The 25,963-nt window shown below is 44.0% G+C and overlaps 1 protein-coding gene across 1 annotated transcript; it reads right to left on the bottom strand.

Moving 5' to 3' along the window:
- Positions 1–1,465: 1,465 nt before the first annotated feature.
- Positions 1,466–16,230, bottom strand: LOC311119033 (tripartite motif-containing protein 16-like; the record flags this gene model as incomplete). Its single annotated transcript, XM_084193789.1, has 7 exons — positions 1,466–2,612; positions 5,139–5,646; positions 5,883–5,942; positions 6,068–6,227; positions 6,664–6,897; positions 15,089–15,184; positions 15,634–16,230. The coding sequence occupies 7 exons, from the start codon at positions 16,228–16,230 to the stop codon at positions 2,609–2,611; spliced, it is 1,659 nt and encodes a 552-aa protein (XP_084049915.1). The 3' UTR covers positions 1,466–2,608.
- Positions 16,231–25,963: the final 9,733 nt, after the last annotated feature.

The raw sequence follows: 25,963 nt of genomic DNA, 5'->3' as shown, positions 1-25,963 counted from the left end.
CCTGGTGAAGGCAGGGTCCTATCTCATCCAACGCTTCAATGACTCTTATGGGAGGCAGTGAGCATTTCCCATGTTAAGCTATGGAATTAATTGTACAGCATTGGATTGGTGTTGGCATGGGGTAGAGGGAGTTTACATATACCAGTCATTTCCTTTTAAATCCATGAAGGGAAGTGGACAAGTTCACACTTAGAAAGGAGATAATAGTTCCACACCCCATGTGTCCTGATAACTACAGGAATGGAACCATATTGAGGTTGTCTGCTTTCTATAGTCTCCCGAGTGGAGCAGTGGTCTAAGGCACTGAATCACAGTGATAGCTGTGCCACTAGAGATCTTGGTTCAAATCCAGGCTCTGTTGTAGCCGTCAGCGACCGGGCGGCGCACAATTGGTCCAGGGTAGGGGAGGGAATGGCCGGCAGGGATGTAGCTCAGTTGGTAGAGCATGGTGTTTGCAATGCCAGGGTTGTGGTTTCGATTCCCATGAGGGCCAGTATGAAAAATATATATAATAATAATATAATATGCGATTTAGCGGACGCTTTTATCCAAAGCGACATACAGTCATGTATATATATATATATGCACTAACGGTAAGTTGCTCTGGATAAGAGCGTCTGCTAAATGACATAAATGTGTATGGTTTGAGAGAGAGAGAGAACATCAGGTAAAGTTCTGGGGGATGTCAGCCATGAAGTTGTCTAAACACAACTGGAATATAATTTATTTCTGATTCATTGTTAATGGATTTTCCATTAGGAACACAGGGGGAAAACCTAACACAACAACACACATAACACACAACCAATAAAAACAAAGGGGGAGGAAACCACTAAAGTCATTACCATATTGTCATTTTCTAACGACAGGGAGAAAACATGTAAAATCTAGAAGACTACTTTAGATCTGGTCAAAAGAAGCCTAGTGCACTACGTAGGGAACAGGGAGAGATTTGGGACAGAGACAGTAACCCCTGTATGGAAATCTTCATTCTAATGACAGTGAGCAAATCTCCAATCTCCACCCTATTCCCTATGTAGTGCACTACTTTAGATCTGGTCAGAAGTAGCCTAGTGCACTACGTAGGGAACAGGGTGTCATTTGGGCCAGAGCCAGTATCTCCCCTGGGTATGAATTGTCTCTCTATCTTATCTGTCTTCTATATGATGTTCTCCTCTCCTCCTCTCTTCTCTCCTCTATTCACTCTATTCTATCATCCATACCACATGCCAGCTTCAACACAATCCATTTACAAGTTAAAGACACACCGTGGAATAAATAGCAAAGGAAAACTACTACTAGATGGATTTTTTATTTCCCATCACCATGAATCATATTTAATAACTGAACAGTAGCAGACCTAACTTCATCTGTTCCTGACTCTGGGTAGTGGATTAAAAAGACCATTAATCTCCAATGATATTAAAGTACAATTCTGAACATTACTGATATACTGAGTGGCAAGTCAAGATATCTGCTGGTTTTATTGTTTGGTTAATAGCACCACCTGCTGGACAGGTTTAATATTGCTTGACTGAGCAGTATGGGAGAATAAAAGATGCCAAACTTAGGGCCGGTTTCCCGGACATCTCCATTAAACATGCTTTTTAGTCTAGGACTAGGCTTCATCTGTGTCCGGGAAACCGGCCCATATAGTTCAATTAGCAAGTAAGTAACACTACCTGTTCCATGATACTGAGGAAAATGACATTGAGACAGAGAACCAATTGAGAAAACATTTCAATGGTTCTGAATGACAACCAACATACATTAACAGCATACATCATGATTAATGTAAATGTATAAGATTAAAACGCTGCACTTACAAATAATATGAATGCATTGAATTGTAATTCATAACATCTTCTGAAGATCAAATCAATCAAATCATTGTACATAAAAACAGAGCAGAATGAATCATCACATCTGGGGACCATCACCACCAGCATGACCAGTATCTATGTGGACCCTACTACAGTTTAACCAGCTCAGCTATAGACTACACCAGCATGACTAGTATCTATGTGGACCCTACTACAGTTTAACCAGCTCAGCTATAGACTACACCAGCATGACTAGTATCTATGTGGACCCTACTACAGTTTAACCAGCTCAGCTATAGACTACACCAGCATGACTAGTATCTATGTGGACCCTACTACAGTTTAACCAGCTCAGCTATAGACTACACCAGCATGACTAGTATCTATGTGGACCCTACTACAGTTTAACCAGCTCAGCTATAGACTACACCAGCATGACTAGTATCTATGTGGACCCTACTACAGTTTAACCAGCTCAGCTATAGACTACACCAGCATGACTAGTATCTATGTGGACCCTACTACAGTTTAACCAGCTCAGCTATAGACTACACCAGCATGACTAGTATCTATGTGGACCCTACTACAGTTTAACCAGCTCAGCTATAGACTACACCAGCATGACTAGTATCTATGTGGACCCTACTACAGTTTAACCAGCTCAGCTATAGACTACACCAGCATGACTAGTATCTATGTGGACCCTACTACAGTTTAACCAGCTCAGCTATAGACTACACCAGCATGACTAGTATCTATGTGGACCCTACTACAGTTTAACCAGCTCAGCTATAGACTACACCAGCATGACTAGTATCTATGTGGACCCTACTACAGTTTAACCAGCTCAGCTATAGACTACACCAGCATGACTAGTATCTATGTGGACCCTACTACAGTTTAACCAGCTCAGCTATAGACTACACCAGCATGACTAGTATCTATGTGGACCCTACTAAAGTTTAACCAGCTCAGCTATAGACTACACCAGCATGACTAGTATCTATGTGGACCCTACTACAGTTTAACCAGCTCAGCTATAGACTACACCAGCATGACTAGTATCTATGTGGACCCTACTACAGTTTAACCAGCTCAGCTATAGACTACACCAGCATGACTAGTATCTATATGGACCCTACTACAGTTTAACCAGCTCAGCTATAGACTACACCAGCATGACTAGTATCTATGTGGACCCTACTACAGTTTAACCATTTCAGCTATAGACTACACCAGCATGACTAGTATCTATGTGGACCCTACTACAGTTTAACCAGCTCAGCTATAGACTACACCAGCATGACTAGTATCTATGTGGACCCTACTACAGTTTAACCAGCTCAGCTATAGACTACACCAGCATGACTAGTATCTATGTGGACCCTACTACAGTTTAACCAGCTCAGCTATAGACTACACCAGCATGACTAGTATCTATGTGGACCCTACTACAGTTTAACCAGCTCAGCTATAGACTACACCAGCATGACTAGTATCTATGTGGACCCTACTACAGTTTAACCAGCTCAGCTATAGACTACACCAGCATGACTAGTATCTATGTGGACCCTACTACAGTTTAACCAGCTCAGCTATAGACTACACCAGCATGACTAGTATCTATGTGGACCCTACTACAGTTTAACCAGCTCAGCTATAGACTACACCAGCATGACTAGTATCTATGTGGACCCTACTACAGTTTAACCAGCTCAGCTATAGACTACACCAGCATGACTAGTATCTATGTGGACCCTACTACAGTTTAACCAGCTCAGCTATATACTACACCAGCATGACTAGTATCTATGTGGACCCTACTACAGTTTAACCAGCTCAGCTATAGACTACACCAGCATGACTAGTATCTATGTGGACCCTACTACAGTTTAACCAGCTCAGCTATAGACTACACCAGCATGACTAGTATCTATGTGGAGCCTACTACAGTTTAACCAGCTCAGCTATAGACTACACCAGCATGACTAGTATCTATGTGGACCCTACTACAGTTTAACCAGCTCAGCTATAGACTACACCAGCATGACTAGTATCTATGTGGACCCTACTACAGTTTAACCAGCTCAGCTATAGACTACACCAGCATGACTAGTATCTATGTGGACCCTACTACAGTTTAACCAGCTCAGCTATAGACTACACCAGCATGACTAGTATCTATGTGGACCCTACTACAGTTTAACCAGCTCAGCTATAGACTATACCAGCATGACTAGTATCTATGTGGACCCTACTACAGTTTAACCAGCTCAGCTATAGACTACACCAGCATGACTAGTATCTATGTGGACCCTACTACAGTTTAACCAGCTCAGCTATAGACTACACCAGCATGACTAGTATCTATGTGGACCCTACTACAGTTTAACCAGCTCAGCTATAGACTACACCAGCATGACTAGTATCTATGTGGAGCCTACTACAGTTTAACCAGCTCAGCTATAGACTACACCAGCATGACTAGTATCTATGTGGAGCCTACTACAGTTTAACCAGCTCAGCTATAGACTACACCAGCATGACTAGTATCTATGTGGACCCTACTACAGTTTAACCAGCTCAGCTATAGACTACACCAGCATGACTAGTATCTATGTGGACCCTACTACAGTTTAACCAGCTCAGCTATAGACTACACCAGCATGACTAGTATCTATGTGGACCCTACTACAGTTTAACCAGCTCAGCTATAGACTACACCAGCATGACTAGTATCTATGTGGAGCCTACTACAGTTTAACCAGCTCAGCTATAGACTACACCAGCATGACTAGTATCTATGTGGACCCTACTACAGTTTAACCAGCTCAGCTATAGACTACACCAGCATGACTAGTATCTATGTGGACCCTACTACAGTTTAACCAGCTCAGCTATAGACTACACCAGCATGACTAGTATCTATGTGGACCCTACTACAGTTTAACCAGCTCAGCTATAGACTACACCAGCATGACTAGTATCTATGTGGAGCCTACTACAGTTTAACCAGCTCAGCTATAGACTACACCAGCATGACTAGTATCTATGTGGACCCTACTACAGTTTAACCAGCTCAGCTATAGACTACACCAGCATGACTAGTATCTATGTGGACCCTACTACAGTTTAACCAGCTCAGCTATAGACTACACCAGCATGACTAGTATCTATGTGGACCCTACTACAGTTTAACCAGCTCAGCTATAGACTACACCAGCATGACTAGTATCTATGTGGACCCTACTACAGTTTAACCAGCTCAGCTATAGACTACACCAGCATGACTAGTATCTATGTGGACCCTACTACAGTTTAACCAGCTCAGCAGTACCATAATAGAGATTAAACCCAGGATAGAGGGGCTGAGTGAATGTGGTCTGGACTCTGTGGAGGAGGGTCATTGTATCAGAGACACTGTAGAAGGACAGAGTACCTGCCTTGTGATCCAGGTCCACTCCTACTCTGGAGGACTGAGGGCCTGATACTTTAGTCTCAACATTATTGTGTCTGAAACAATAACCACCACTAGAGCACACTAAACTCCAGGACTTGTCATTGTATCCAAATTCACCATCTCTCCCTGTTCTGCTGATGTCTTTATATGAGACTGCTGTGATAACATCCCCCCCACTCCACTCCACCTCCCAGTAACAGCGTCCAGACAGACCCTCTCTACACAGAACCTGGTAGTTGGTGAATCTGTCTGGATGATCAGGATATGGTTGGACTCTGTCTGTATAGGTCACCTTTCTGTTTCCTTCAGACAGAGAGAGGCGTTTGTGTGCTGTGTTTGGGTCCAGTGTGAGCTGACAGGAATCTGGGAGAAGAGCAGAGCAGAGACCAATGAGGGGAGTTAGAACAATAAGTGAAGTCAGATACTGTATCTACCCTGTCTTTGATTAGAGCACAGCAGAGATCAAATCAGAGAAATATGAGCAGTCAGATAGATACCCAGTCTTTGATTAGATCTACTATTGCTATATATTTCTAGAGGGATTGTTAGGAGTGTCAGTAAAAAGAGACTGTTAGTTACTTCAGAATAAAGAGACTCACATTGTAAGAACTGTTCTCTGGTCTTGGGCTCTGGAGGCAGTACAACATCCACTATATTCACTACAGACACACAAACACATTCACAGAGAGAGGGAATGTTATCATCATACCATATTCCACATGTATATGACTAGTAGGGAACTTTCAATGGTCTAAAGTTGATGTTCTTATTATTTTCAACACACCTGTAGTGGAGATCTTGGTCCATTCTCCTTTAAGGACGTCTTCTAGTGTCTCTCTCAGTTCAGACACAGTCTTACTCACATCTCCAAAGTACTGAAGAGGACGGACAACGATGCTGGGTAAGTCTGAAGATACACTGGTACTGGAGAGAGACTGATAACTCTGGAGAGAGAGAGAGAGAGAGAGACATTTACATTTTTACATTTTAGTCATTTAGCAGACGCTCTTATCCAGAGCGACTTACAGTTAGTGAATACATATCTTTATATACTGGCCCCCCGTGGGAAACGAACCCACAACCCTGGCTTTGCAAACGCCATGCTCTATCAACTGAGCTACATCCCTGCCGGCCATTCCCACCCCTACACGACGCTGGGCCAATTGTGCGCCGCCCATGAGTCTCCCGGTCGCGGCCGGCTGCGACAGAGCCTGGATTCGAACCAGGATCTCTAGTGGCACAGTTAGCACTGCGATGCAGTGCCTTAGACCACTGCGCCACTCAGGAGACACAAGAGACAGAGACAGAGACAGAGCAGAGCAGAACCAACTGATTGAGAGTTTTAATTTCATATCACATGTATCAAGGCAGTTGAGTTACCTGGAGGAAATGGATGTGATCCTCTGTGTGTGAGAGCTGCTCCAGCTCAGTGCTTCTCTTCCTCAGCTCAGCTATCTCCTGCTCCAGTTGCTCCAGGAGTCCTTCAGCTTGACTCACTAGAGCCGTCTCTTGGGATCTGATCAGCTCCTTCACCTCAGAGCGCCTTCTCTCAATGGAGCGGATCAGCTCGGTAAAGATCTTATCACTGTCCTCCACTGCTGCCTGTGCAGAGCGCTGTTGAGAGAGAGAGAGAGAGAGAGACTGACTTGTCTTACTTTAATGAGCCATCCTCATTACACTAACACCCCCACCCCTAAAAGCACATTGCGTGCAGGTCCACAAGCAGAACGCCTGGAAGCTGCGGAGGTGCACTAATTTGCGTGCACTAATTTAAAATCACTAACTTGCGCTGCAGGTCCACAAGCAGACCACCGGGGGCGTTGAGAATGGCCAATTTAAGCCATAGAGAGGATGCCACCAAGTTGTTGATGATCAGCACCGTCCCTCTGTATGCCACCTGGGAGATGAGCCACCTCCACTTCGTCAGCCTCGACACCACCGCTTGTGACACTCCTTCCCAGTTCTTCCTATCCCAACCCTCCGAGCCCAGATACACCCCAAGCATCTTGAGCCACTCACAGCCCCACTGCAACCCCCCTGGAAGCTGCGGAGGTGCCCTGTCCCTCCATGCCCCACATAACAGAGCCTCACTCTTGCCCCAGTTTACCTAAGCAGAAGACGCCCCCTCGTACACCCTCAAACTATTCTCCAGGGCCTGTAGGTTCTGCGCATCCCTAACCAACACAGACGTCATCAGCGTATGCTGACACTGCTATGCCTGTCCCCAACCCTATGCCTGGCTCCCACACTCCCTGTAGCCTCCTGTGTAGCAGGCCCAGAAAGGGCTCAATAACAAGAGTGTATAGCTGCCCTGACAGAGGGCATCCCTGGTGAATGCCCCTCCCTACCCAGACTGGCCTACTGAGCCCTCCCCACACCTTGACCATACATGAAGCCCCAGCATACGACCGCGACATTACGTGGTCCTCTGTAGCTCAGCTGGTAGAGCACGGCGCTTGTAACGCCTGGGTAGTGGGTTCAATCCCCGGGACCACCCATACACAAAAATGTATGCACATGACTGTAAGTCGCTTTGGATAAAAGCGTCTGCTAAATGGCATATTATTATTATTATTATTATTATTATTATTATTATCCTGTTCTCAGGTTCTGCTCACAGACCATTTTTACATGTGGGTGGTCCCGGGGATCGAACCCACTACCCTGGCATTACAAGCGCCATGCTCTACCAATTGAGCTACAGAGGACCACAGAGTTCTGCCCTCTATAAATCAGAGTACAACTCCACAGCCTCATCTCCCCACAACAGAAGTTACCCACCCATCAGGCTCCCTCATCTCCCCACAACAGAAGTTACCCACCCATCAGGCTCCCTCATCTCCCCACAACAGAAGTTACCCACCCATCAGGCTCATTCATCTCCTCACAACAGAAGTTACCCACCCATCAGGCTCCCTCATCTCCCCCACAACAGAAGTTACCCACCCATCAGGCTCCCTCATCTCCCCACAACAGAAGTTACCCACCCATCAGGCTCCCTCATCTCCCCCACAACAGAAGTTACCCACCCATCAGACTCCCTCATCTCCCCACAACAGAAGTTACCCACCCATCAGGCTCCCTCATCTCCCCACAACAGAAGTTACCCACCCATCAGGCTCCCTCATCTCCCCACAACAGAAGTTACCCACCCATCAGGCTCCTTCATCTCCTCACAACAGAAGTTACCCACCCATCAGGCTCCCTCATCTCCCCCACAACAGAAGTTACCCACCCATCAGGCTCCCTCATCTCACCACAACAGAAGTTACCCACCCATCAGGTTCCCTCATCTCCCCACAACAGAAGTTACCCACCCATCAGGCTCCCTCATCTCCCCACAACAGAAGTTACCCACCCATCAGGCTCCCTCATCTCCCACACAACAGAAGTTACCCACCCATCAGGCTCCCTCCTCTCCCCCACAACAGAAGTTACCCACCCATCAGGTTCCCTCATCTCCCCACAACAGAAGTTACCCACCCATCAGGCTCCCTCATCTCCCCACAACAGAAGTTACCCACCCATCAGGCTCCCTCATCTCCCCACAACAGAAGTTACCCACCCATCAGGCTCCCTCATCTCCCCCGAAACAGAAGTTACCCACCCATCAGGCTCCCTCATCTCCCCCACAACAGAAGTTACCCACCCATCAGGCTCCCTCATCTCCCCACAACAGAAGTTACCCACCCATCAGGCTCCCTCATCTCCCCCACAACAGAAGTTACCCACCCATCAGGCTCCCTCATCTCCCCACAACAGAAGTTACCCACCCATCAGGCTCCCTCATCTCCCCACAACAGAAGTTACCCACCCATCAGGCTCCCTCCTCTCCCCACAACAGAAGTTACCCACCCATCAGGCTCCCTCATCTCCCCACAACAGAAGTTACCCACCCATCAGGCTCCCTCATCTCCCCACAACAGAAGTTACCCACCCATCAGGCTCCCTCATCTCCCCCACAACAGAAGTTACCCACCCATCAGGCTCCCTCATCTCCCCACAACAGAAGTTACCCACCCATCAGGCTCCCTCATCTCCCCCACAACAGAAGTTACCCACCCATCAGGCTCCCTCATCTCCCCACAACAGAAGTTACCCACCCATCATGCTCCCTAATCTCCCCACAACAGAAGTTACCCACCCATCAGGCTCCCTCATCTCCCCACAACAGAAGTTACCCACCCATCAGGCTCCCTCATCTCCCCCACAACAGAAGTTACCCACCCATCAGGCTCCCTCATCTCCCCCACAACAGAAGTTACCCACCCATCAGGCTCCCTCATCTCCCCACAACAGAAGTTACCCACCCATCAGGCTCCCTCATCTCCCCCACAACAGAAGTTACCCACCCATCAGGCTCCCTCATCTCCCCACAACAGAAGTTACCCACCCATCAGGCTCCCTAATCTCCCCACAAAGGAAGTTACCCACCCATCAGGCTCCCTCATCTCCCCACAACAGAAGTTACCCACCCATCAGGCTCCCTCATCTCCCCACAACAGAAGTTACCCACCCATCAGGCTCCCTCATCTCCCCACAACAGAAGTTACCCACCCATCAGGCTCCCTCATCTCCCCACAACAGAAGTTACCCACCCATCAGGCTCCCTCATCTCCTCCACAACAGAAGTTACCCACCCATCAGGCTCCCTCATCTTCCCACAACAGAAGTTACCCACCCATCAGGCTCCCTCCTCTCCCCCACAACAGAAGTTACCCACCCATCAGGCTCCCTCATCTACCCACAACAGAAGTTACCCACCCATCAGGCTCCCTCATCTCCCCATAACAGAAGTTACTCCCCCTTCTGCTGTCCCCACCTCTCCCAAAAGCCTTGAAAGCTTGAGCAAAAAGTGACATCTTGGAAGAGCTTTACATGGAATTTCCAATAGGACACCTGCCTGGGCCCTGGTGAAACAGAGAACTGAGCCCTGTACTAGGTGCAGACACATTTTGGAAAGCAAAGACAAGGAAATTGATTTTGGCTCTAACCACTAACAACCTACCCTTACACACCTCTTTTGCTACCCCTGCACTAAGATTTGTGCCATGGCTCAGCACCTGCGTCCCCTTCCACCAGACCCCCAATACACTTCATTAATCACATCACTGTGTGTCTCTTGCTAAAAAAATCACGTTTAAATGTTTTTGTTTGACTTATTCCCCCAGTCTCTGCCGCCGTTCATGTTAAGGAAGTCTAACCGTGAAATCTCCATAAGAGGTGGGAGGGAAATCACCACAATCAGAAACCAGTAGAGAAGCCCATAAAGCCGCCATGCCAGAAAAAACCATCCATTTAAGCAGATTCTGAAGACATGCCCTTAAGAACCCATGACCCATTTTCTCAGCCTATACCGCTTCCTGGGTGAGAGGACACTAAACCCCTCATTTTTCATCACGTGTTGTACTGACCTTACAAACCTTCCAGGATCAATCAAATAAGACTCCAGCAGAACCTTCTTTTTCCCCTTTAGTCTCCATCAGGAACCTAGAAAGTTCTCTCACCGTATATACTGGGCCCTCAGCCTGACTGGCTGTCAGCTCTGGATCCAATGAGCCGTCTGAAAACGAGACGCCTTGTCCTCCGCTCCCGCAGACTCACCTCCCCCCTCTTCCTCTTCCTCCTCCTCCATTGGCACGGTACCGTCCTCCTCCTCCCCAGTCTCTGCCCCCCTGCACTTCCCCCCTGATCAGAGCCTCTTCCCCAATGACAGGCAATATTTCCTGGGATGAGCCCACCAAGCCTTTGCCCACCGGAGTCTCTGTTACTACAGAAACCTGCCTCAGCTCATGTAGCCCAGCTGCAACCCTCCCCACCACCGCTTTCTCCACGGCCTGCGCACCACCACTTGGCCATGCACTACTACCGTGTAGCTCAGTTGGTAGAGCATGGCGCTTGCAACACCAGGGTTGTGGGTTCGTTTCCCATGGTGGGACAGTATGAAAATGTATGCACTCACTAACTGTAAGTCGCTCTGGATAAGAGCATCTGCTAAATGACTAAAATGTAAAAAATGTACTCTCCTCCCTCCTGGTCCCCCCGCCATTTATTTTGCAATTCTGAGTAATCACTACTTTAGTAAGGATTAGTAAGGAAAAACACTTTATTCAGCACTACTGCAGTTGCTTAATAATTCCAATAGATGGCAGCATAAGACCATGAATGACATTTCAGAAGATTAGTTTAGTTCTCTCCCTGGATACACCACCCCTCCCCCTCACAGGAAAACTCCTCCTGCCTGAGCTTTTTACTGTCCCTTTCCACACTGCTAACGCAAGAGGAAGGACTGAAAACACATTACTGTGAAGTAATATAATGATGAGTCATGTTTATTATTACCTGTTTTTATGGTCATGTTTTGAAATTATACTTCATTACTATAATGATTATCAATAAGCCTGAACATTAATTCAGTCACCTCTGGTCGACAAAAATGTATTTTCCTAGTACATTAATTGTAAAATTCATCAACCAGCATCGAGCACTCTGCCTTCTCACGCAAGCGAGGGGCATGTTGAGGTAAATATGCTAACCGCCAAGGTTGCATTATGTCATTTATTGGTGGGCTGGAAGATGCAGTGTTTTTTCTTTTCTATTCAGAGGCTATTTACTCCCAATATGAGATAATTTTATATAGAAGGTTTTTATAATGCATGTTTACTAGGGTTGAGCTTAGCACATCTGAGTAGGGATTATTTGGGTTCAATACCTGTCCTACCTATCAATCATATTGCTGCTTGTAGCCTATAACTGATGATCCCCACACTAGAAACACCCAAAACTATCTGTGCTAGCAAACCCTGTGTTCCACCCCTCCCCTGTGTAACCTTGAGGTTTGGTAAGAAACAAACACTTGTCTATGAAAACAGACATGTTTAACGGATTCCGCTTGGCACCCAGCCGAGAGCACACGGAAACCACTTGCAAATTTACCAAAACTAACCAACTACTTGGGGTCTGTTCGGAAGCAATAAACGGAGGCAGATTAGCCACCACAACTCTTATCGAAAGAGGCGACATCTGCACCAACACACCCCTCACAACAAGACAAACCTTTTTCATTAACACAACCACCGCCTTGTTCATTCTGGATGCAGAGTCCAGATGTTCCGCTCCAACCTGTTCGCCGACCATGAGCAAAACTTCCTCCACACCTTTCTCCGGAACGGACCCGAAGCGACAGCGTTTCTTCTCCACTCGGTTGAGGCCATCACGCCGCCCTAACAAACTACCCCTACTCCCCCCTCAACTCTAAACGATAAACAGTGGAAACCAATAAACAAACCCTCAAACCATGAGAAAATACATTCAGAAAATACGCAAGAACCAAAAGAAAAAAGAATAGTAGCCCTCCTCACGAACCACAAAATTCTCACACAACAACTTCTTCTTCTATGATATAATGGCGGTCCACAAACCAACGTTAAAGGTGCATGCCGCCACCTACTGTGCTGGAGTGTGTGGTCAATCACGGTTTCCAACATTTCTAAATCCTCCTACCTAACTCAGTACTTCTGAGAAAATAAAGAAGAGCCCTACTAACTTCTAATAGACCCTCCCCATCCCCAAAATCCCTTCCAAACCCCCCCAACCCCGTCCAACCTCAATGACCCTAAACTTCAATCTTACCCACTCTTCAACATACTTACAACAATATAACAACACATGCTCCACCGTTTCATCGACCATACACTCCAGACACAAACCATTCAAATGCTTGCCAACCAGATGTAATGACGAGTTCAATGTACAATGTCCTAAGCGCAATCGAGTAAACACCACATCTTCCTTCCTAATCTGACTTTTGAATCTTGGTCCATCGACCTTTCTGTAAAACTGTCAACTATTCATATAAATGCCGGCCCTTGTGCTCAGAGTACCATCTCTTCTGCCACACATCTATCAAAATGGCTCTGATCTTACATTTGGCCTCACCTCTACCCAGTGGAACATTAATATCAATTATATCTAGTTTCAAAGCTCTTTTAGCTAACTGGTCTACAATTTCATTCCCTTCCACACCCGAATGTACTGGGACCCAGCAGAATCTCACTACTAAACCCATTCTCTCAATTCTCCATAATAACATTAATACTTTCAGTTCAACTGAGTATACTGACAGTTCATCTGTTAGTCTTCTACATATCTGCACATCAAATTCAGGAACGTAAACGCCTGCTCCTGTGAGCCCACTATCTGGGTCCTTGGATCCGTCTGTGAAAAGCATTAAAAAAGCATAAAAACCTCTACCAATGTAATTGTCAACCAGTTTCTCTATATCACTGACTTCTGACCAATCTTTCCTTTTCTCTACCAAGGTTAGATCAACAACAGGGTCTGGGAGTAACCATGGAGGAACATCCCCTATCACCGCAGAAGGGCCAACCTCCAACTCCCTCAAACCACTCTCATCAGCATGTTTTCCAACTGTCCAACCAAAACCACTGCCTTGTCTACTAGTATATTCCCAACAGTCATCTAGAACAGTAGCAGTGGGATGCTCAACCTCACAGCCTTTCAACCCAATAAGATAATGACCATTTTTTACGGCTTATATCCAAAGGCATCTCTCCTGCCTCCACCAGTAAGGCACATACAGATGTTGATTTAAATGCACCAATACATATCCTTAAAGCTATATACTGGATTCTGTCCAGCTTCTGAAGCCAAGTCTTTACCTCTGTTCCATAAACTGTACACCAGTAATCAAACAAAGCAGTGGATTCGCCACAAAAGCTCTAACAGGATAACTGATATATCCTACCATGACTTTGTTGGGTAAAGACTCAAAACTCAAATGGACTGACAGTGACTCCTCTGTTTCACCACGCTCACCACCGGGTCTGTGTTGCACCAAATGGCGGGAATCACAAACACCAGCAGTCTTCAACCTGAATTGCTCCACTTCTACACTTAACGCTACCCCAGAAATCACTCCTTTCAATGGTGCCCTGTTCCTAAGAGCAAAGCACGAAACAGATCTTGACCCAAGTTGCGTGACACGGAGCGCCCACTCCCTCTGGTCAGAAGAAACACAAACAAATATCACAAGTCCACTACAGGTTACCTTCACTGATTCAACTGCACCCAACTCCTTTCCCACCCACCCTGAAATCACAAATGGATCTGCCAAAAGGAATGGATCCACTTTCTCCTACAATGTAACTCCTACTGCACCAGATTCTTCTTTATCATGTCCATTGATGCCAGGCTCTGGTTCTGAGCTCTTCACCACACCTTCTACCTCACTTAACTCTCCCTCATTCATTTCCATTTCACCTCCAGATCTCACTCTGGCGAATGGCTCACTCTGTTTGCACTTGAGTTATAATGTGAAATGTCTCTATTACTTTGAAACTTTTGTGAGTGTAATGTTTACTTTTCATTTCTGATTGTTTATTATCTATTTCACTTGCTTTCACAATGTAAACATATATGTTTCCCATGCCAATAAAGCCCTTTGAATTAAATGGAGAGAGAGCTCCATTTTAATGTATAGGGGACTTGAGTCTTTCATGGTTACTCAAGGTTATGTGATGAGGTAACCCCTCTTGCAACATCAAAATCAGTGTCAGCCTAATGGGGAATGACCTCTTGGTGAAACAGTCAAGATGTTGGTTTCTCTCCTCAGTAGACCCGGGTTCATATCCCGCCGGTTACATTAAGCAGTCTATTCTCTGAAAGGGGTCCAGACAGCCTGTTCCCAACAGTGGAGCCAGTGGGATTGGATAGGGGCATCTCTCTCTCTCTGACTGGAGGAGAGAAGTGAAATGGTGTGTCTCCTCTGGTCAACAATACTCACCTTGAGAGACTCCACAGCCTGTTGGAGCTCCTTCAGGTCCTTCTCTCTCTCCTGGAATCTCTGCTGGACTTTCTGCTGACTCATCCCCAGCTGCATCTGTGGAGAATCACTCTTCAATGAGCTATCAAGCTTTATTTGTCCACTAGATCAATAGTATATTAATGGGACATAGGGCCCATAGAAGTTAGGGATTAATATGTTGAGGAAGTGTCTGTGTGAAATTATATTATTATATTGTTATGTGAATGATTATAGTTTTAACAGTGCACAAAACAGGGGAGTTGATTGGGTGTTTGATAACGAATGATAATGGTGTTTGATAATGAATGATAATGGTGTTTGATAATGGTGTTTGACTTTAGAAAATGGTGATACATTTGGAGAATCTGGGTTAACATATCTATATAATCAAGGTTTGTGTTCATATTTGTTCTGCCGTGGATCGATATCATTTGAATGATCTCATATTCAAACAGCCTTAGTTCCTACTGTATCTTTAATTCTTTGTTTATCAGACAGTCACCAACAAGTAGTTCTGGTCTTACCTGTTTCTCAGTCCTCTCTGCTGCAGCTGACACTGTTTCATGGCCTTTATGTTCATCCATCACACACAGCAGACAGATACACTGCTGATCGGTACGACAGTAAACCTCCAGCAGTTTGTCATGATGAGAGCAGATCTTCTCCTGTAGTTGTGCGGTGGCTTTGACCAGCTTGTGCTTCTTCAAAGGAGGAAATTCATAGTGAGGTTGGAGGTGAGTCTCACAGTAAGAGGCCAGACACACCAGACAGGACATGAGGGCTTTCTGCTTTCTGGTCCCAGTGCAGAAATCACACGCCACATCTCCAGGTCCAGCATAGCACAGAGCAGGAGGGGGAACAGCCTGGAGTCCTGTCTCCTTCAGTTTCTCCACCATCTCAGCCAAAATGGTATTTTTCCTCAGATTAGGCCTTGGAGTGAAGGTCTCTCTGCACTGAGGACAGCTATAGACCCCTTTCAGAACATCCTGATCCCAGCAGTCCTCAATACAGCGCCTACAGTAACTGTGTCCACAGGCAGTAGTGACCGGCTCCTTCAGTAGATGCAGACAGACAGAACAACAGAACTGGTCCTTGTCCAGCAGAACTCCCTGCTGAGCCATTTGGATGGTTGTTCACTCTCACACAGACAGACGACACAGAGACTCAGATCAGTTTCGTTTCCACAGAAGTGAGTTTTTGGGAGGGCGTGGACTTTCTGGATCTGCCAGATAGGTGAGGTTAGAGGGAGGGAGGGAGGGAGGGAGGGATAGAGAGAGAACTGCGTTCAACGTGGAGAGGGAGACAAATATTTTAGTTTCTAGGTTAGGGCCCTTCATTTGGAATAAATCTAACAAATATGAGTTGTTAGAATATATAAAGGGTAACAGTTCCTATGAAGTACATATTATAATTATTATAATAAGCTTCATAATGCCTTATAATACACTTATGTGTTATAACACTGATAATAAGTGTCTATAATAATTAATAAGTGGTTGTAATGGGGGGCGGGGGGGGGGGGGGGGGGGGGGTTGATATTGATACAATATACTGTAGTTTAAATGAATACTGTATGTATTGACTGATCATTGAGAATGAGGTAATACTTTACATTACAGTGTGGGTATTACTGTTAGGCCTAGGGTCAGGGTTAGAGTTACTACATTCAGCAGTAACCCTAACCCTAGCCATATCTAGGACTAAAAAGAGAAGACGTTTTATAATCAGAGTTCTTTGTATCTCTTCTTAGTCAGACAGAAACCCCCCACATCTTATAGGTGGACGGGGTTATGAACATATCCAATGAATTGTTTTCTGCAACCAGATGAAATGAAAGTGCCTTTCAGCAGGAAAAGCTTCTCTAATAATCCTAACCATTGCTGGGTGTCTTCAGAGACTGAGGTATAGAGACACACTGTCATTATGTGGTATTGTGGGTAGAGTGATGAGGAAAATGTTTTATTTAATCAAGTTTAGAATAAGGCTGTAACGTAATAAAATGTTGAAAAAGTCAAAGGGTCTGAATACTTTCCGAATGCACTGTATGGCAGCTAGAAATCAAAACTGGATGGTCTTCAGAGATAGATGGGAGGGGCTTCGGGTAGCTGAAGGCGGGGACTAAAAACAAACAAAAGATAACTAATGTAAAATGTATTGTCTGGGAAATGTATGTAGCATGTACATTTATAAGCTGGAAGTGGAAGCCTAAGTATTGTTTGTCCATTAGTTTAGGAGGGGTGGTAGGGTTAGGGAAAAAATAATAAAGAAGGAAAATATATTTAAAATAATATTTACAAAACATATATATGGGGGATTGGAAATGATGCAGACAATTACACAGATAGAAGCCCCAATATATCTGCAATGTTAAAGCTGGTCCTATAGCTGTACGGTGGCTTTGACCAGCTGGTGCTTCTTCAAAGCAGGAGATTCATAGTGAGGTTGGAGGTGAGTCTCACAGTAAGAGGCCAGACACACCAGACAGGACATGAGGGCTTTCTGCTTTCTGGTCCCAGTGCAGAAATCACACGCCACATCTCCAGGTCCAGCATAGCACAGAGCAGGAGGGGGAACAGCCTGGAGTCCTGTCTCCTTCAGTTTCTCCACCATCTCAGCCAACATGTTATTTTTCCTCAGATTAGGCCTTGGAGTGAAGGTCTCTCTGCACTGAGGATGTCACACCCCACATCTAAAGGTCCAGCATGACAGTGAGCAGGAGGAGCAGCCTGGAGTCCTGTCTTCTTCAGTTTCTCCACCACTTAGGCGAGCACAGCACTCCTGTTCAGAATAGGTCTTGGGGTGAAGGTATGTCTGCACTGCACTCAATCTGGTTTATTTAGTACCCCAGCGCAGGTTAAGTAGTGGAAAGAACATGTTGGGTTATTTTGACCCAGACAGTTTGGTTGCGTGAATAACCCAATATGTTGGGTTGTTAGTATTAACAGAACACGGGTTAATTTAACCATCAGTTGGGTATTTTTTACTCTCATGCTTGGTTGACCTAGCAACTGGGTCTGTTTTAATGTCATGCTTGGTTGACCTAGCAACTGGGTCTGTTTTAATGTCATGCTAGGTTGCCCTAGCAACTGGGTCTGTTTTAATGTCATGCTTGGTTGACCTAGTAACTGGGTCTGTTTTAATGTCATGCTTGGTTGACCTAGCAACTGGGTCTGTTTTAATGTCATGCTAGGTTGACCTAGCAACTGGGTCTGTTTTAATGTCATGCTTGGTTGACCTAGCAACTGGGTCTGTTTTAATGTCATGCTTGGTTGACCTAGCAACTGGGTCTGTTTTAATGTCATGCTTGGTTGCCCTAGCAACTGGGTCTGTTTTAATGTCATCCTTACTGTAGGTTATTTTAAGGCGTTTACATACTGTAAACTCAAATTTTCCTTATTAAATTCTTCTATAATATGTAGAGTATTTATTACATATTATAATAAGGTATACCACTGTATTATAGCCCAACAATGAGACATACGTGGACTTTTAGGAAACTCTATAAGCATAATTGAAGCTACAAAAATGTCAATGTTCAACCTTAACATGTGCTAACTACGCAACTGACCAGATGAACAGGAATTATATTTACTCTCATGGGTGGCTAAAAATAACTATCTGAAAGCCACACCCCTACTAAACTATGCCTACAGTCTTCTGATCTGACCTGCTGGGTCATATCTCAATAACCAAGCAACAATAACCCAACACCCAGCAGTTTTTAAAGAAAACATCCCAACTAAGTTACCCAACGCCTGCAACCCAACATTTGGGTCAACCAAAAAACCCAGTATTGTTTAGAGTGTGGGGACAGGTGTAGACCCCTTTCAGATCATCCTGATCCCAGCTTTCTTTAATACAGCCCATACAGTAGCTGTGTCCACAGGCAGTAGTCACCGGATCCTTCAGTGGATCCTGACAGACGGAGCAACAGAACAGTTCTAGATTGTCAGCCATTTTAGTGCTTTCACCTGAAGGTTGAGCAACAGGGTGTCAAAAATGACTTTCTGTTTCATGGAACTCTACACCAGAGGACAGGGAGTGGCTTCCTCTTGACTGTGTACTCTGTATCTACAGGTTTTTGGGGGATGGAAGTCAAGCTAAGAAGATGACGTTGCATACAGCTGTGTCCACAGGGAATAGTAACTGGATCCTTTGGTAGATCCAGACAGCAGAGTGGATATTTTAAAAGGGCCTCTGCAATGTCCATACAACAAACTGCACAGCAGAGTATCAGAGATAACTTTAATTTCTTTGAAAGTCTGAGTGGTGGGGGAGGCCTTTTAGATCTGTTTGGAGACGTTAGTCCTGGATGGATGCACTGAGGTATATAGGGATGGAAGCCAGAGTGACGTGTAACCAAATATAAGGTTGTGGTAAAACATTACAACGTTTTAAAGGTTCCATAAATGTACAGTGACCTATTCAGAAGCCACAGTGGTGAATGATGAATATGTCAAATCAAAAGTTCCCTTTCATTTTCAGTCATGTAAAATGATCATAAATTGTAAAGAAACATGTGGATGCAGTGGGGTGCAAATACCTCTGTAGAATTAATTAAGCGAGAAATGGCAGTGGAAACGGCTTTATGCACAAATATTGATATAATAACCATCATATTGAAGTAAACTTGGAGTCACACGATGATATGTGGTGTGGTCCTCCCACTACGACTCGGGAAACCATGCAGTTTATTAAGCTACAGATTAAATAAATTATGCTGAACTTCACAGGGTGGTGAAAGTTCACAGTGATGAACTTGATGCTCCTTTCCAATAAATATCGAGGGTCTTTTTGTCCATAATAATGTCATCATGTAGGCAGCCTATCCAGAGTGGGCGTGTTCACTATATAATGCCCCCAACACATTTGACAAAACCATCGGTAGAGTTGAAAATGTGATGGAAACCCATTTAACAGAAAGTTTTTAATCGGTTTTTGTATTTTCCCAAAAATATATTTGTATGTGCATTACATCATCATGCACAGCCATTTATCCTCAACAAGTCAATTTGATGGAAACATCTCTGCTGGTAAAATTCACGTTTTTATGAAGATTTTACAATATTCACATGAAAATCTGTCACCAGTCGAATGGAAACAGATTTTCATGCGAATTTTCAAAAATCTGCATAAAAACAATATCCTCATCTATAACTGGGTCTGTTTTAATGTCATGCTTGGTTGACCTAGCAACTGGGTCTGTTTTAATGTCATGCTTGGTTGACCTAGCAACTGGGTCTGTTTTAATGTCATGCTTGGTTGACCTAGCAACTGGGTCTGTTTTAATGTCATGCTTGGTTTACCTAGCAACTGGGTCTGTTTTAATGTCAGGCTTAGTTGACCTAGCAACTGGGTCTGTTTTAATGTCATGCTTGGTTGACCAGGCAACTGGGTCTGTTTTAATGTCATGCTTGGTTGACCTAGCAACTGGGTCTGTTTTAATGTCATGCTTGGTTGACCTAGCAACTGGGTCTGTTTTAATGTCATGCCTGGTTGACCTAGCAACTGGGTCTGTTTTAATGTCATGCTTGGTTGACCTAGCAACTAGGTCTGTTTTAATGTCATGCTCGGTTGACCTAGCAACTGGGTCTGTTTTAATGTCATGCTTAGTTGACCTAGCAACTGGGTCTGTTTTAATGTCATGCTTGGTTGACCTAGCAACTGGGTCTGTTTTAATGTCGTGCTTGGTTGACCTAGCAACTGGGTCTGTTTTAATGTCATGCTTGGTTGACCTAGCAACTGGGTCTGTTTTAATGTCATGCTTGGTTGACCTAGCAACTGGGTCTGTTTTAATGTAATGCTTGGTTGACCTAGCAACTGGGTCTGTTTTAATGTTATGCTTGGTTGACCTAGCAACTGGGTCTGTTTTAATGTCATGCTCGGTTGACCTAGCAACTGGGTCTGTTTTAATGTCATGCTTGGTTGACCTAGCAACTGGGTCTGTTTTATGTCATGCTAGGTTGACCTAGCAACTGGGTCTGTTTTAATGTCATGCTCGGTTGACCTAGCAACTGGGTCTGTTTTAATGTCATGCTTGGTTGACCTAGCAACTGGGTCTGTTTTAATGTCATGCTTGGTTGACCTATTAACTGGGTCTGTTTTAATGTCATGCTCGGTTGACCTAGCAACTGGGTCTGTTTTAATGTCATGCTTGGTTGACCTAGCAACTGGGTCTGTTTTAATGTCATGCTTGGTTGACCTAGCAACTGGGTCTGTTTTAATGTCATGCTTGGTTGACCTAGCAACTGGGTCTGTTTTAATGTCATGCTTGGTTGACCTAGCAACTGGGTCTGTTTTAATGTCATGCTTGGTTGACCTAGCAACTGGGTCTGTTTTAATGTCATGCTTGGTTGACCTAGCAACTGGGTCTGTTTTAATGTCATGCTTGGTTGACCTAGCAACTGGGTCTGTTTTAATGTCATGCTTGGTTGACCTAGCAACTGGGTCTGTTTTAATGTCATGCTCGGTTGACCTAGCAACTGGGTCTGTTTTAATGTCATGCTTGGTTGACCTAGCAACTGGGTCTGTTTTAATGTCATGCTTGGTTGACCTAGCAACTGGGTCTGTTTTAATGTCATGCTTGGTTGACCTAGCAACTGGGTCTGTTTTAATGTCATGCTTGGTTGACCTAGCAACTGGGTCTGTTTTAATGTCATGCTTGGTTGACCTAGCAACTGGGTCTGTTTTAATGTCATGCTTGGTTGCCCTAGCAACTGGGTCTGTTTTAATGTCATGCTTGGTTGACCTAGCAACTGGGTCTGTTTTAATGTCATGCTTGGTTGCCCTAGCAACTGGGTCTGTTTTAATGTCATCCTTACTGTAGGTTATTTTAAGGCGTTTACATACTGTAAACTAAATTTTTCCTTATTAAATTATTCTATAATATGTAGAGTATTTATTACATATTATAATAAGGTATACCACTGTATCATAGCCCAACAATGAGACATATGTGGACTTTTAGGAAACTCTATAAGCATAATTGAAGCTACAAAAATGTCAATGTTCAACCTTAACATGTGCTAACCACGCAACAGACCAGATGAACAGGAATTATATTTACTCTCATGGGTGGCTAAAAATAACTATCTGAAAGCCACACCCCTACTAAACTATGCCTACAGTCTTCTGATCTGACCTGCTGGGTCATATCTCAATAACCAAGCAACAATAACCCAACACCCAGCATCCATAACATAAATTATTCCCATAATGTAGAAGTTTCAGTAGATTAGGAACTGCTTCCTATAAAGCTATGTGGAGTATAATGTAGCTGGACATTGTAAAGTCTGCTTCCTATAAAGCTATGTGTAGTATAATGTAGCTGGACATTGTAAAGTCTGCTTCCTATAAAGCTATGTGGAGTATAATGTAGCTGGACATTGTAAAGTCTGCTTCCTATAAAGTTATGTGGAGTATAATGTAGCTGGACATTGTAAAGTCTGCTTCCTATAAAGCTATGTGGAGTATAATGTAGCTGGACATTGTAAAGTCTGCTTCCTATAAAGCTATGTGTAGTATAATTGTCACGATCGTCTACGAGAGAGGACCAATGCGCAGCGTTGAATGCGAACATCTTTTTATTAACCAGATGACACGATCAAAACAACGAACGAAACGTGAAGTCCTTCTATACACACAAAACAAAAGGAACAAGAAACCACAAACACAACGTGAAAGACAGACAGTTAAATATGGCTCCCAATCAGAGACACCCAGCTGACACTCGTTGCCTCTGATTGGGAGTCACTCAGCCCAACATAGAAAAATCAAACATAGAAATACACACCCTGGCTCAACATAACATTGTCCCCAGAGCCAAGGCGTGACAATAATGTAGCTGGACATTGTAAAGTCTGCTTCCTATAAAGCTATGTGTAGTATAATGTAGCTGGACATTGTAAAGTCTGCTTCCTATAAAGCTATGTGGTGTATAATGTAGCTGGACATTGTAAAGTCTGCTTCCTATAAAGCTATGTGGTGTATAATGTAGCTGGACATTGTAAAGTCTGCTTCCTATAAAGCTATGTGGTGTATAATGTAGCTGGACATTGTAAAGTCTGCTTCCTATAAAGCTATGTGGAGTATAATGTAGCTGGACATTGTCAAGTCTGCTTCCTATAAAGCTATGTGGTGTATAATGTAGCTGGACATTGTAAAGTCTGCTTCCTATAAAGCTATGTGGAGTATAATGTAGCTGGACATTGTAAAGTCTGCTTCCTATAAAGTTATGTGTAGTATAATGTAGCTGGACATTGTAAAGTCTGCTTCCTATAAAGTTATGTGGTGTATAATGTAGATGGACATTGTAAAGTCTGCTTCCTATAAAGCTATGTGGAGTATAATGTAGCTGGACATTGTAAAGTCTGCTTCCTATAAAGTTATGTGGTGTATAATGTAGATGGACATTGTAAAGTCTGCTTCCTATAAAGCTATGTTGTGTATAATGTAGCTGGACATTGTAAAGTCTGCTTCCTATAAAGCTATGTGGAGTATAATGTAGCTGGACATTGTAAAGTCATACATACAATTATATTACTTCTTATTGACATTCAACCTGGGAATGGAAATGTAAGAAATTAATGTACAAACATGTCTAAAACAAATCCTGCAACAAAGGACCAGGTGTGAATGTTCTAGGGGGTCTAAGTCTACCCCTAACCAGTTTGAATACACTGTTTGATTTCACCCCCAGACCCCAAAACACACCCCATTCAAAACAGTTTTAACAGCCCCCCACCCGATGCAACTCAATATTAAGAAGGCATATAGTCAGTGTACAGCCCAATGCACTACCCCCAGGATCACAACAAGCCCCTCACACATTGGACCACACACACACAATGTGAATGGAAATATATTATTATATTTTTATATATTACAATCACAAGAAAGGGTGTTGGTTATTTTAGTTTCTTGGACATGTCCTAACTTTAAAAAGAAGCATGATTGTCTTGTTTGAATCAGCCCAATTCTCTGGTTATAAATAAAATAACCATGATTGGCAGAATGTTTAATTCACATCTCTGGCTATTAATGCATTGTGGAACTATGAAAAATAGGGAATAATGTTCCCAACACACCCACCTCACAGTTCCTACACAGACCCTGAGGCACCATGCAGGTCTGACACCAGAGGAGGCTGGTGGGAGGAGCTATAGGAGGACGGGCTCATTGTAATGGCTGGAATGGAATCAATGGAACGTATCAAACACAAACATATGAAACCACATGTTTGACTGAGTTCCATTTATTCCATTCCAGACATCACAATGAGCCTGTCCTGCTATAGCTCCTCCCACCAGACTCCACTGCCTGACAACCATTCTATTGTCTGGAGGACTTTACAACCATTTGGTCTGATCAAAGAGCAGGACACCCTTTCAAATAGATACATCCTCTCAGCCTTGATGACTAAACTAATCAAAGACTAACACACACACCACAGTAATCAGATCATGGTGACTCCACAGTAATAACATTTATAAGTCACCAGGTGTGATTTACCTTTTGACAGATGAAACCCTACATCAACTACTGATGACTCTTATGGGAGGAAGTGAGCATTTCACATATTAAGATATAATACAAGGATCCTTCCTTTGTGTGTTGCACTTAGTCAATTGAAAATATGCTTAAAGTTTTGAAAAAACTGCCTTTTTGATTATCTGTTTTGAGTTTTGTATTAAGAGTTGTAAGATTTTACCACATACTTGTGAAAATAGTACAAAAGTGATTATAAAATCTATAATACATGGATACTTCCTTAAATGTACTTATTTTGTGTTATGCAGTTATGTTATTGAAACAGAATAAGTCTAATGAGAAAATAAATAAGTCAAGTCCAACCATTACCTCTCTCCTCTTTCACATCCCTCTATCATCACTCCATGGGTGTGTCCCAATAATCTCTCCTTCCTCCTGAAGTGTAGCATTCCTTCACTACTCCTCTCAAATGTAAAAGCATTGGATTGGTGTTGGCATGGGGTAGAGGGAGTTTACATATACCAGTCATTTCCTTTTAAATCCATGAAGGGAAGTGGACAAGTTCAAACTTAGAAAGGAGATAATAGTTCCACACCTCATGTGTCCTGATAACTACAGGAATGGAACCATATTGAGGTTGTCTGCTTTCTATACGGTTTGATGGGGGGGGGGGGGGGGGGGGAGGAGGAGAGAGAGAGAGAGAGAGAGAGAGAGAGAGAGAGAGAGAGAGAGGGGCAGAGAGAGAGAGAGACAGAGAGAGACAGAGAGACAGAGAGGAAGAGAGACAGAGAGACAGAGAGAGAGGCAGAGAGAGAGAGAGAGAGAGAGAGAGAGAGAGAGAGAGAGAGAGAGAGAGAGAGAGAGAGAGAGAGAGAGAGAGAGAGAGAGAGAGAGAGAGAGAGAGAGAGAGAGAGAGAGAGAGAGAGAGAGAGGACATCAGGTAAAGTTCTGGAGATGAGGGAATATGTGTGCAGAAAGAAACCCTCCAGTATGGTTAACCCCAGTTAGGCCCAGTATGGACTATCAATACAAGTGACCATTTAGAATGTGACCCAGTTCAATGGGTCTTAACAGAACTGGGGGATGTCAGCCATGAAGTTGTCTAAACACAACTGGAATATAATTTGTTTGTGATTCATTGTTAATGGATTTTCCATTAGGAACACAGGGGGAAAACCTAACACAACAACACACATAACACACAACCAATAAAAACAAAGGGGGAGGAAACCACTAAAGTAATTACCATATTGTCATTTTCTAACGACAGGGAGAAAACATGTCAAATCTAGAAGACTACTTTAGATCTGGTCAGAAGAAGCCTAGTGCACTACGTAGGGAACAGGGAGAGATTTGGGACAGAGA

This window comes from Coregonus lavaretus (genome assembly GCF_964263955.1).
Source record: "Coregonus lavaretus genome assembly, contig: HAP1_SCAFFOLD_2960, whole genome shotgun sequence".
NCBI lineage: Eukaryota > Metazoa > Chordata > Actinopteri > Salmoniformes > Salmonidae > Coregonus > Coregonus lavaretus.
The sequence above is the reverse complement of the archived record's forward strand: the minus strand, read 5'-3'. Positions and strand labels throughout refer to the sequence as shown.